The sequence below is a fragment of the Poecilia reticulata genome, chromosome 17, assembly GCF_904066995.2.
Source record: "Poecilia reticulata chromosome 17, P_reticulata-male-v2, whole genome shotgun sequence".
In the NCBI taxonomy this organism is placed as follows: Eukaryota; Metazoa; Chordata; class Actinopteri; order Cyprinodontiformes; family Poeciliidae; genus Poecilia; species Poecilia reticulata.
The window spans coordinates 12,355,487-12,368,509 of record NC_088846.1 but is presented as its reverse complement, the minus strand read 5'-3'; the positions used below and the strand labels follow the sequence as shown (position 1 = coordinate 12,368,509).

General features: G+C 38.9%; 1 protein-coding gene across 1 annotated transcript in view; it reads right to left on the bottom strand.

The window, feature by feature from the left end:
* The window catches only part of LOC103479283 (receptor-type tyrosine-protein phosphatase S-like), a 98,742-nt gene that overhangs the window by 48,141 nt on the left and 37,578 nt on the right, over window positions 1-13,023 (bottom strand). Inside the window, exon 5 of the mRNA XM_081598448.1 lies at window positions 10,412-10,600. Within this exon, the coding sequence (XP_081454574.1) occupies window positions 10,412-10,600 (189 nt within the window). The remainder of the gene's footprint in view (window positions 1-10,411; window positions 10,601-13,023) is intronic.

Genomic DNA, 13,023 nt, shown 5'->3' with positions numbered 1-13,023 from the left:
TGAGGCATCATAACAGACATGCTTTTTTTAAAGTGCTGGGGAAAAAAAATACTGTACACACCACATGTACCACGCAGCAGATCCGTCCGTGTAGTGTCTTTTTATATATATATATATATATATATATATATATATATATATAACTCCAATTAAATCCAACTTCTGTGATATCAAACTGTCCACTTAGGAAGCAACACTGATTGACCCGACGAGGGTCCCCGTTGTCAATCAGTGTTGCTTCCTAAGTGGACAGTTTGATTTCACAGAAGTTTGATTTACTTGGAGTTATATTGTGCTGTTTAAGTGTTCCCTTTATTTTTTTGAGCAGTGTATATACATGAAGAGTGTGTGCAAAGCAGTAAACACAGCAAAAGGTTGCTACTTTGAAGAAACTAGAATATAAGGCGTATTTTCAGTTGTTTTAAACTTTTTTGTTTAGTACATATTTCCACGTGTGTTAATTCATAGTTTTGATGCCTTCAGTGTGAATCTGCAATGTCAATAGTCATGAAAATAAAGGAAACTCATTGAATGAGTAGGTGTGTCCAAACTTTTGGTCTGTGTGTGTGTGTATATATATATATATATATATATATATATATATATATATATATATATATATATATATATATATATATATATATATATATATATATATATATATATATATATATATATATATATATATATATATATCAGATTGTCTGAGAGTGATAAAAGGCTTCTGGCTTGTAAAGATGTAAAGGCAGATACAGTGACAGCATGCACAGGGGTTTTCACATATAAGCAGTGCTGGAATAAAAAGCACAAACTCGTTTTCGCAACAAATCTCGCTCTATTGTGAAAAATGTTCAAGCACAAATCCCTGCAATCGAAAATAGAAAAGTTGTATCTAGAATGCTTTATTTCCACAAGGAAAAAAATATCCTCTCTTATAACATAAAGTAAGAGAGTTTAAACTGCTCCAGAAGAGGTCAATATTTCAGAGCAATTATACATCCAGCACAGCAGAAACACATCAAGGAGACCCAATTACCTAAAAGATAATATGATTCTTAAAAACGCTGAGGTCTTTGTATGCTAACTGTACTCTTAGTTTTCCGTTTTCATCCACGTTTGAACTCATTTTCCGTCTTTAAAGAAGACTTTTCGAGCTGTGTTTCCGCAGTATGACTGCGTGTCTCCTTCTCTACTGGATCCTGAAAACACAGTGGGAAATGATCCGCTTTGAATTAAAAACCAGACTGGGCCGCCTCGTGCATTAAAAGTTGAAACAGCTTCAGTGAGAAACTGTTCATCAGCACTTCTGTCATATTAAATCTCTCGCACATGCACAACGTACTTGGTCCCGTTCAACTGTGATCAGTGTTGCCGTGATGTTTGTGTGCGCAAATTAGGGAGAAATATATCCTCACTGGCACAATGGTGCTACACGGGGTGGAGAGGGAGGTTTGATTCCCCTGACGAATGAGGTAAAATGTTGGGATCGGGGGAAATCCTACATTTTTATGTATACGTATGTTATCTGTATTTATACATACGATAAACATTTTCATACGTCTGGAGGGACTGTATTTCAATTTCAGATTTCTCTAAAATAGCCTGTTCCATTTCTGAATCTCCCAATGCAGCCAATCAAATCTGTCTTAAAATGAACCGGTGTCAATAACTCACTCATCCTATGTCAAGCAGAACCAAATTAAGCAGGTTATATTTTATATGTGCAGGTTTTCTCCTTAAAAACTCCTGTGTAATGTGTATTACATAAAGTGCAAGAGGGCATGCTAACCTAACTTTTGCTAAATAATGTCCAATTTGGCAGCTGGATGAAATACTGTTTCACTTTTTGAACTGCAGAACTAGACGCTGTGATCCAGCTACTAATTGGTTGCTACTTTTTAGGACAGGTTTGAGAAGAGTTGAATGGTAAGTAGCTGTTGTTTCCTCTGTTAAGAGCTAAGAACTTAAAATAAGTTTAATATTATCATTGAAAATGATCTTTTAGCTGCATATTGTAGCCTCCAGATGCCATAACAACAAAAAGAATATTTGTAAAAAAAAAAAAGAGTCTGCTGCCAGTATTTGTTTCGTGTGAAAAAAGACCCTGAAATGGTTTCCATTTATAAAAAAAAAAAAACATTTTTACAAACAATTGTTCTATCCAATTATCAGTTTCGTGTTGTTACTTGGATAACAGACGTTAAATAGAAATGAGAACATTCTTTAAAATTTTTTTTTTTCCAATCTAAAATTCTCTCTGTCTGTGCTCCCAGATTCAGTGGAAGAGAGGGTGCAGCATATATGCAGAGGCTATTGTCCTCCATGAGCCATCGCTTCCCCTCTCTCTGCCCTTCATCCTGTCAACCTACTAATGAGTAAAGGCCACTAGCGCTACAAGGTCTTCAAAATGTGAAAATAAAAAATAATTCTCCTAAAATATTGAAGCTATAACTCACAAATACAAATACATAGCTTTATTCCTAGAGTTGCTGTGAAAAGTGTTTGCTAGCATCTGATTAACTGACAGCTTTGCAACAAAATAGGGTAGATTACATGTAACAACAGCCGCGCATGTCAAGTTAAGTGTGGCACTGGAATCACTTTGATCAACATGGACTATGGTGTTTTAATAATAAACTTATTAGTAGGCAACAAGACATCAGACTGTATTCCAATCTGCAAGTGAAATACAGTCCGATGTGATATTATTTCCAATTCTAAACAAAGTGTAAGAAGCGCCAGTTCTGTTAGTTACTCAGGATTAAGCAGGAGGTTTCTGCTGTTCGCAGTAAGCTCTCAACAGAGAGAAGGATGCATCCACTTATTCTGCCGCAGCTGTTTACCACAGTGTCAGATTGGTTTGATGTGATTCAACACCTAAGCGGCGTGAGGCTTTGTTTGCACGCGACTGCTGTCTGGAAACTGATGGTATTTTCGGATGTTGTTTGGGGGAAAAAAAATGCTCCATGTTCAAATGGCACTGCTTCACCGTTTAGAAGAGATCGCCAAAACACCTTGAATCCGCCGTAGTCTTCATGCCAGGTCACAATGTGGCGCTGTGATTTTAGCATGTCCTTCTCAGAATTTGTGTACACTGACAAGATTAAGTAGCAGAAGCAGCACAATGCTATCCGCCATTTTTTGTTTGTTTGTTTGTTTGTTTGTTTTTACTGGCATCAAGCAAATGTTGCAGCGCTTTCATACAGAGTATGTTTCTGCAAAGTTCCGCTCTGAGACCTGGCTTCACAAAGTGCCGGCGCCAGAGACTCTGATAACTGGTGACATGTGAACGAGCAGCTGGATCCTTTCACAGAAAAACAGCTCCGTGTAAATGGCGCCTAACGCACACCTTCTTTCATCCAGTCAGAAAAGGCTGTTTCATAGCAGCGTGTGTGCATTAGTGACTTCAATCACATCGTTATATCAATGAACTGTTTCAGCATTAAGCATGCTCTTTAATCAAAACATTTTCACCTCAGACCTTTCAAAGGTGTTAAAAGCTAGCTGGTTTTTTTCATTTGCATTTACAAACCAATTGGGACCTTAAATACACACTCCCACTGTCCTATTCATACTTTGACCAGGATCTGCTGTGAGGGAGATTTCCATACATTGTTAAGTAATTTCTGTAATGTTTCAGTGACGCTTCGTTGAGGTGTAAATAATGTCAAGCGTCATTTGTGCTTGTCGATCGTTGAATGTGTTACTTTAGTGGAACTGTCAAGAGTAACAAAACTACCTCAGATGATAATCACCTCAGAAGGGAAATATATCTTTACATCCTCCAACCAGCAGGAAGTTTTATTAACACTCTAAAAGGGATCTGACATCCATAATGAGAAAACCCTTACAGCAATCTACCCAAGCAACTTTTTCATCCAGTAGACAAAGAAAAAATGCAATGTTGCCTTTCAAATCGGATATTGTGGTTAAAAGGTAAAAGGTAGAAATCATATTTGTACCAAGAAACAAGCTAAAGACCAGAATATGATGATTACTGATCGACCCTGACCACTAACCAGATCCTAAATGTCTGAAATTTTTCATATGTGTGAAAGCACAATACCTAAGTGCACAATGCCAGACTGTGCGAACCACAACTCTCTTCAGTGGTGAAGTTGTTACCACATGAAGAAGACTCAAAGCTGACTATTTCCAGAATCAGTAAGGGGTTTAAAATTTGAAGCCGGTGAAAGCTTTTATTAAAAATGATTAGTTACTGCTAATGGATGAAATGCTGGAATGGATTTTTTTTCTGTTAACTGTAGTTTTTAAAGAGAAATTGGTTAAAGTGAATATCAGAACTTCAAAGCTTTAGAGAAACTTGAGATCAGAAATTAGTCACAGATCTCAAATAGGTGCATCTCGAGGGAAAGCCAACATATCGAAATCTATCGATGTCTGAATATGTCAAACGTACCTGGGATTGATCTTATTGGTTGATGACCACAGAGGCTGACTAACTTCATCTTTGAAAAACAGATTCGCAAAGTCGTGCAATCCTTTTTTAAACTGCAGCTTATTTAAAGTGAAATCGTTTTTGTCTTTTAACAGCTTTGAGCAGGTGACAAATGGTAGTAACTTATTTGTTGAGACATATAGCTACATTTTATTTAGGCTGCAAAACAGCGAGAGAGATCAAGACTTAAATCTGTTAACATGACACTCTGCTTCATCTTGTTCATATTGTTTTTACAATGATTAATTCTTTTATTGTCATTTTGTAGCACTATAAAATGTATTGTAAATAAATTGTATTATTATTATTATTATTATTTCCACATGACACAATTGGTTTGCCTGATTTTACATAGATTTTATATAGATACATTGTTTTGTTTTATTTATTTCGATCTATTTTTTAATTGTTATATTTTATTTGTTTCTGTCACTATTTTTTACTCTTGTACGGTGTCCTTGAGTGCCAGAAAGGCGCCTTTGAAATAAAATTTATTATTAATTATTATTATTATTATTATTATTATTATTATTATTATTATTATCCTTTAATTTAGTTTTCAGTCAGAGTATTCTGGATTCATCTTTGTTGTAAAAATAATAAAATACAGATATACAGCAACAGTTTTCTCACACTCAAACATAGTTTAATGACACCTAATGATAAGAAGAATGAAAAAAAATATTGAAATGCTTTCCTACGAAATATTATATAGCAGTTCTTAAACTGACTAGAATCAGCAGGTGAAGGTTCCTACAAAAGCTGGCAGATTGTAAATCGGTCCATTTTCATTCATGTAAATACATTACTTAGCAATGACTGGCATATGAGAAATCATAAACATCAAGGTTTTGTCAGATTAAAATAACAAAAGTTGAGTTTGTCTCTCTAATTTCAAACATATGTGTGTGCTTTTCCCATCCGAGTGTGTTTAGGGAGCCCAGGCAGTGCTAGCTGAGCCTGTCATCCATCTGCTTCTGTCTTCTGCAGTTACATGAAAGGAAAACAGCTCGTGCTCACCCCCGTAACCCCCCCACCCCTGTTTGCCTTCTCTCATTTCTCTGTGGTACAAGGCAGAGTTGGGAAAGAAACAGGAATAAATTAACCGCTCTACAAACCAAATCTTTTCTCCCGAAAGCACCAGAGGCAAGATGAGAAGCAAGAGGATGTCAAGTTGGAGGAGAGGTGCAAATGGACAGGTGAATCTCCGCAAACAAGGCGCCGTCCGACAGCTGGAAGCTGCTCGTACTGTTAGCCATCAGCACCCATTTAAAATTGGCAACTGGCGTCTTATTTTATGCAAAACGTGGAATTATGAGGCAAAAAACAAAACCAGGTACTTTTTTATGTACACCCAGAAAGGTCAGTAGCGTATAAACAAACACCGTAGACGTGAAGCTGGAAACAAACCTGCTTTAATGACAGTCGGTGTGGAAAAAGCAGGACAAAAAGGGGCGAACGAGGGGAAAGTAAATGACCAGAGAAGAAGAGGGAGAGCAGTTTGTTAGTGAGTCTGGGAGCTGCTGACAGACCTGGAATGAGACGTTACTGAAGTAAACTGAGCTGCTGTGAAATTGTGGACGGTGTATTATGTCTGCTGGGCCCAGAGCTCAGCTAATCAGATAACAACAGATACTGCTAACCTGATAGCTTTCCCAGAACATCCAGGTCAGAGAGATCGACTGGACGCTAATTCCTCCCGCAAGGTGAGAAATTAATTTAAGCCAAGGCTGGGACAGCAAAAAACAGAAAACCTCATTTAAAATAAATAAAATAAATAAAAATTATAAACATCAAAATTGCTAATTAATTTATTTAGATGTCATATGTTGTATATCTACAGTATGTTTAAATTTGAGATGTTATATACTGTATATATACAGTTATATTCAATAAATTAGTCATTTGTTTTAGTAACATAAGTGAAACATAATCACGTTAATTAATTCGATGATTTGCCACTCAGCTAATGAAAGCAGAGCATTTATTAAAACATTTTTTAAAATAATACAGAAACATGAGCTTAATGAAAATTTATTTTCCTACTTAAAGTTTGTTATTAAAAAAAGCATTTCTAATATAACAATCTGTGATTGTTGATTTGGCACTATAACGCTGTCTTTGGTTTTTTCATCAGTTTTTTGTATATATATATACAATAAATTAAATTAAAAAAGCATTCACTTTTACTCAAATCTCACTTGTTAATTAGATCTTTAGTCCTATGAAATAGAAACATTGAAAAAACAAAAATGAAGCAAATTATGGTTGCAAATGTTAAATACCTGTCTGGATCTTTAACTGCTGTAGGAATGTCCTTTTTGTATTATACACCTTTTTGCAAGATATTTTACTTGGCTGCATCGCTGTGCAGACTTTTTTGTTAATATGTTTTCTTATGTCACGCATGAGCAACGTTTCTTCTCGCACCTCTATGTTGTCTTATCTGTAGCAAATTAGTCCTGCAGAAACATTCACCATTTCCTGACAGTAAAAGCCTCTATTTTCCTAAATACTGAGTTTTGGGAGCCAGTGTGTTTATTTTCCACTTTAATCCTTTGAAATCTGTTGTTGTGATTCGACGCCAACAAACTGCCAGGAAAAGTACCCCCCATGGACACGGGATTAGGCGAAGAAAGAAACAATGTTATTCGACATAGCGTGACTTAAACTGTTACCAGTGTTATTACTGTAACCCTTGATCAGACCCCAGTTTTCAGCAAGGACAAGGCCGTCCATTTTCCAGTAATCAAACCTTTGGGTCCATATTGCGTGCCATCTGTGAGAATAGGTCTTAGAAGGCTGCTAAGTGCTTTGGAAAACTCCAGTTCTTGTTCCCAAATGCCAGTGACAGACTGATAGCTTGTCACGGTTCTCCTCAAGCACGTCTAAACCGAAAGCAGCAGATGGCCTGGAAAAATAAACCCATGCCTGGTTGAGGTATAAAGATGTCAGGAAAAGTTCAGCAATGCACTGCGCCATATGTTACAGCCCCCCAGGAAGGAAGGAAGTGCATGTGCAGCAGGTATCAGATGTGTAAACACAGTGCTGATGGCGGTGGACAGCTACCTGCATGAGAAAGACCCCCGCCGATGATGGATACTTAAGGGCTGTGAGAGGAAGGAGAGCCCTCTGTCGTGAGTCTCTCGCTGCATCGTTTTTCATCTTGACCCATATGTGGCATAAAAAAAGCATTTCCAAGACCCAACAGAGAGTAGAAAAAGCAGGGGGGGGACAGAGAAGAAAGCAGTGGTTGTGGCCCAGCGCAGGCCCCTGGCTCCGGTCCAGGACGATCTGGCAGCTGCCCACCGAATCAGACGCATTGCTCAGCCGGGACCACCGTTAAACATCTCATCTAAAAGAAGTGTTTCGCCCATAACACATTTTCGGAGCTATTTTCTGCCTACCTCATGTGTAATTGATTTCCTTAAAGTCATTTCAGTGCTCTGTTTGGTTCATTATGCAGCACATTCTGCTCTTTGAGTTTGCGAGGCCTATTGGTGATTTTAAATCCCATTAAAGGCGGCGATGAATCTCGCCGTGCCATTTGTCTTGCTGCTGTTTCACCGATGTGAAATATGGCCCAATACAGTGTACCGCTGAATCACTGCTCAGTCTGTGTGACACTTCAGAGCAGACTGGCAGAAGCATCTAAAGATAAATTATTACAAAATCTATAATACAAGGTCTGGAAAAAAACAAACAAACAAAAAACGATGTTTAAAAAGCATTATTAGGTTAAGACTCGATGGCTAAACATTTCTAAAGTAGATACTACAGTACTAAAACACGTACTTATGTTTAAAACATAGAGGTGTTTTGTGTCAGGTTTTTTTTTCCTGTTGGATTCGTGCAGCACTCAGGTTCTGTTCTCACTGCATTCCACCCACAGTCACAGTGCAGTCTCTCTCTCTCTTTTTTTTTTCTTCCCCCCACAAGGTAATTACACTTGTAGGTTCTCCACAGTATATTTCACCATGGCAAGTACCCATTTTTCTACACATCAGTGGACTATTGGGAGGAAATTACACTTAAGATTAGGTCTAGGGGCAAAAATGGGTTTTTCTGCTACTTTATGTGCAAACAGCAGCTCAGTCAAACACGGGGACTCTTCACACGGCGAAGCATTGCGAGCTGTACAGCCGACTCCGAATGGAGAGAAAAATTGCGTAAAATTGCACGTTGAGCTACAGGGAAGCAGTGAAATCTGCGTCACATAAATCCTGTGGGGGGGAAAGAGGCTGAGTGCTTCATTAGAGCAGCTGAATGTCATTTGAAATCAAAATTAAAATCGAAAGGCTGTTGATGTTTCTCGTTTGGAGAGACATTTGTCCACAAACTTTAGCATGTCCAGTCATCTATGGTAGCTGCAGAGGACGTTGTCTTTTGTGTTGTCGGGAGTGCTTTATTTTCACGATCTCCTCTATACACTGAGTAAAATGATTAGTAAACGGTGTTGTCTTGCTCTAGTGATTTAAAATGTGTCTTAATGTAATAATTGAAAAGAAATCAGCGCCGTATATTTTGATGCACATCAGGGTTTTCTCAAAAGGGATCTGACCGAAATAAACCTGACCTTAATAACTGTAGTTAAAGGGGCAGTTTTATGTAAAATTAACTTTTTAATTAACACAAGGATGCTTGTTAACGTGTTCGGCAAACTATTAAACCATGAACGCATATGTTACTGACACGCTGAAAATCATAGGAGTTGATTTAAGCATTTGAACCCAGCTGATAAAAACAAAAAAAAACATCAATAATCCAAACAAAAATACAAAACTTGGGAAAACAGTGTGAAGCCTCACCATTGTCCATCAATGTTGGCACTTTTTTATGTATTATAAAATAAAAAAAGCATCTCATATCAAGAAGTAAAAGTATTTCTTAAATGCAGGCAAATACAATCAGCCCACTCCCCATAATAGCTGGGATAAGGATTTAAAAACTAAAACTAAAAGGAAAAAAAAAAAATCACAAAAGTAGCATCTAATGTACTTTCTGTTGGCTACATGCAGTGTGGGCAGCTTTCTGGACAGTGAACGCATTGGCTTTGTTGATGATGGTAACTTTATGTCGATGACTTGCAGCTTTGGGCTCAGAGCTTAAGACCGACAAATTCTTTCAGCCGTCGTGGCTGCGAGTCGGTCGTACGGCTGACAAGGACTGAAAGTGATCAGTGAAACATTTTGTCTGAGAGGAGGGAGATATCAAAACTGGCAGGATGTAAGGGATGGAGAGAATATGGATGAAGCGACAACAAAATGGTTTCGCCTCGCCATCGCTTTCATTCCCCCCCTGAGGACGGCTGAGTGAAAATGGCTGTGAATAACATGTCGGCTTACTCCGGGAGACACTGTATCATCTATACAGAATAGCATAAACAAAGCTGAATAAACTGTCTTAAAGAACAGGATGCGATTTCTCCCCATTCGTTCCAGGACGTGTCAGCTCAGCCTTGTGGATTCGAATCTCGCGAGCAGCAGAAAAGAAAAAGATCTCTGGTGGAGCAACCTGACAGTCCTCTTCCAAGACTAGGAACCCAATTAATGCAACTCATGCATTGATTCATTCATTTTTAAAAAGTTTTAGATTAGTGTTCTTTTATTTTCACTCCTTTCTGGTTAGATTTTCATTTAATTATGAATTTAAAAAAAATTATCTCCTCCATGACACTTTTTTTCACTTTTTGTTTTCTCCCAAATGTTAATAAAAACCTTTTTTTTTTTTTCCTGGCCTTAAGGATGCCACAATCAGCCTTTTAATGAAATTGGCTTTAAAAAGGTTTTAAACCCCCCAAAGGATATAGATAAACACAGAGAGCAGCATGTAATCCCCCAATCATAATTAAAACCTGATAATCACCAAATTTAGAGCAACAGGGATTTGCTCTATCACAGAGCAGGGGGGCTTTAGATGCTCTGTTTGTTCACCGCTCTCTCTCTCTCTCACCTGATCGAAGCTTTTTGATGCGACCCTGGCTGAGGCTGGGGTCGACGGGGAGGAAGTCTTTGAACCAGGAGATATCTGGGTCAGGGGTGCCGCTGGCAGCACAGAGCATGGTGGCTGTCTTTGTCCGCTCCACCACCTTCAGCTGGGGGCCCATGTCTATGCTCGGGAAGCCAGACGGTAGCACGTCCTCTGGAATGGACAGAAATCAAGAGCATGCGTCAGTATGAATGCGTACGGAAATGTGCTGCTTTTTCAGGTGATGCTTTTAGTTTGCAAGTTGAAAAGTTTGGGGCGTTTTTCCTCTACCATGTTTAGTCAGAATTATCCACGCACATTTACCAAACGTGGGACTTTCAGAGTAGTGGAATTATTTTGAAAATGTAACCTTTAATAGGATTGTATTTATTCAAGATTGGGCAAAAAACTCGATAGATATTTTTATTTATTTATTTTTTTACCAAAGTATCACTTATTTTCGTATTCCATGACATTCTGTTTCCCTGGAGAATGAATGTTGCATTTGTCTTGGCCACGACTCGAAATGATAAACGTTGGAAAACATACCATTCAAGAACAGCAGATGTGTCTTAAGCTTCATTAGTCCAAAAATGGCTAAAATAAAATAGCACCTAAACAAGAACCCAAAGTTACCTTTGCTACCACACATTGTGAAGAGGATGGTGAGGGAGGTAAAGTACGGTGTCGGAGAGCTGTAGCAATTTTTTTAGCACAACTTTTATGTAACTGTGGTAAAATATAACATGTATTTTAAGGCTTTTTGCACATCTTTACTACATGTTTACACCCATATTTGTGGCAGCGGAGCTTTAACTCCAGGTCTTCCTCCCCTTCATTAGCGCTCAAAACTGGTCGTGCTCACCTAAATGCTGGTGTGAGAGACGCCGTTCCTCCCTGAAACATCAGCAAAACCATATATGTGGAGCATGTGGAGATACTGGTGCAGACCGGAGAACCAGTACAGCCTTCAGGACAAAAAGCCCCAGGCTAATACTCGCAACAAACCAATCATTAGGTGATACAGCAGGCGGGAAGAAAACAGCCAGAATGTCAGATGTGTCTGACAAGCTGTTTCAAGAAGAATATAAACATACCGCCCAGTCAGCAGGAATTACTTCACTGCTGACACAATCCACACACGCACACACACAGGCACACACACACCCCCACATGCACACACCCACACGCACACACACAGTGCTGTGAAAAAGTATTTGCCCCCTTTCTGATTTCTTCTGTTTTTTTTTTGCTCACACTATCGTTTCAGCTCAACCTCATTTGAAAATCAAACCACGACTTCAGGATGTAAAAACCACAAATTTTGAATCCCGATTTCACCTGCTGCTATGAGAAAGTAACTGCCCTATAATACCAATAACTTACTAACCATTTATGATAAGTGGCAATAAGTCTTCTGATGTCGTTGAGAAGAAGGTTCGGCCCTTTCTTTGCAGAATTGTTTTAATTTGATCACATTTTTTTATTCATGAATGACCTGCTTTAGGTCATGCCTCAGCATCTAAATCAGACTAAAATGCTGAATTTGACAAGGCTACTTCAAATTCATTGTTCTACTGCATAACATTAAATACAATTGGGCTTAAGGTCAGAAACTCAGCAATAAAAATTGCCTCTCTCCCATTGATGCCCTTTATTCCCAGTCTTTTCCTGTTATTCAGTTACGAACACCGAAATTAATTGAGGGAAGTGAGTTCGACGCTTTAGATCCTGTTCTGGGTTTTTCTGTGATCTGATGGATAAATTATCAACATACAGTCTGGTCACTCTTGGGAAGGTTCACCATTGTTCCATGTTTTCTTCTTTTGTGGAAAAATGTGTGGAACCCTAAAGCCTTAGAAATGGTGTTGTGACACATTCTAAACTGGCTGGTGTCGCCAGGGCATGGTGTGTTATTCTATTTTTGCAGAAGGCATTTTTCGTTTTCACGAATAAATAAACTCATTTTTATTGAATTTTCAAATTAAAATTAGCTCGAAGACCTGAAACATTTAGGTATGAAAAAAGCAACGGAAGAAAACTGCGTGGGCAAACGCTTTTCCACGGCACTTTACGTGAATGCCGTGTGTTACAAAGTCAGAAAGCCAGAGCCAGGTGTTTGATTGACTGGCAGTAGCTCAGAGTTTTAAGAGGTGCGGCTCTGTGTCGGCGTCCTGAACTGATTCCTGTCTAATAACTATGCAGAGAGCCGTTCAGAAACAGCAGCAGCAATTAGAAGCTGGGATCAAGAGGAGGGGCAGGGCACTAGGGGTAATAAGGACTTGTTAGCGGTAATTGTTAAAATGTACCAACGATTAGAGAGGCCGTTCTGGGATGTGTTCGCATGCGTCTGGATCTGTCTGATTACGCTGGGGAGCAGCGGGAAGGTGTGCATGTGCGAATCTGCTCCTATAGCCGCGCGCCACATTAACACCACCGCAGACTCTTCAGCCACGTTTTGGAATAATGCCGCGCGACACGTCCCCGCATATGCATGAAAGCGAAGGCGTGCGTTCAGGATAGCAGTTGCTTCCCATCACAAGCGTGGACCGGGCGCAATCGCATGCACTTTCTCTGCTGAATGGGGATTAAGGATC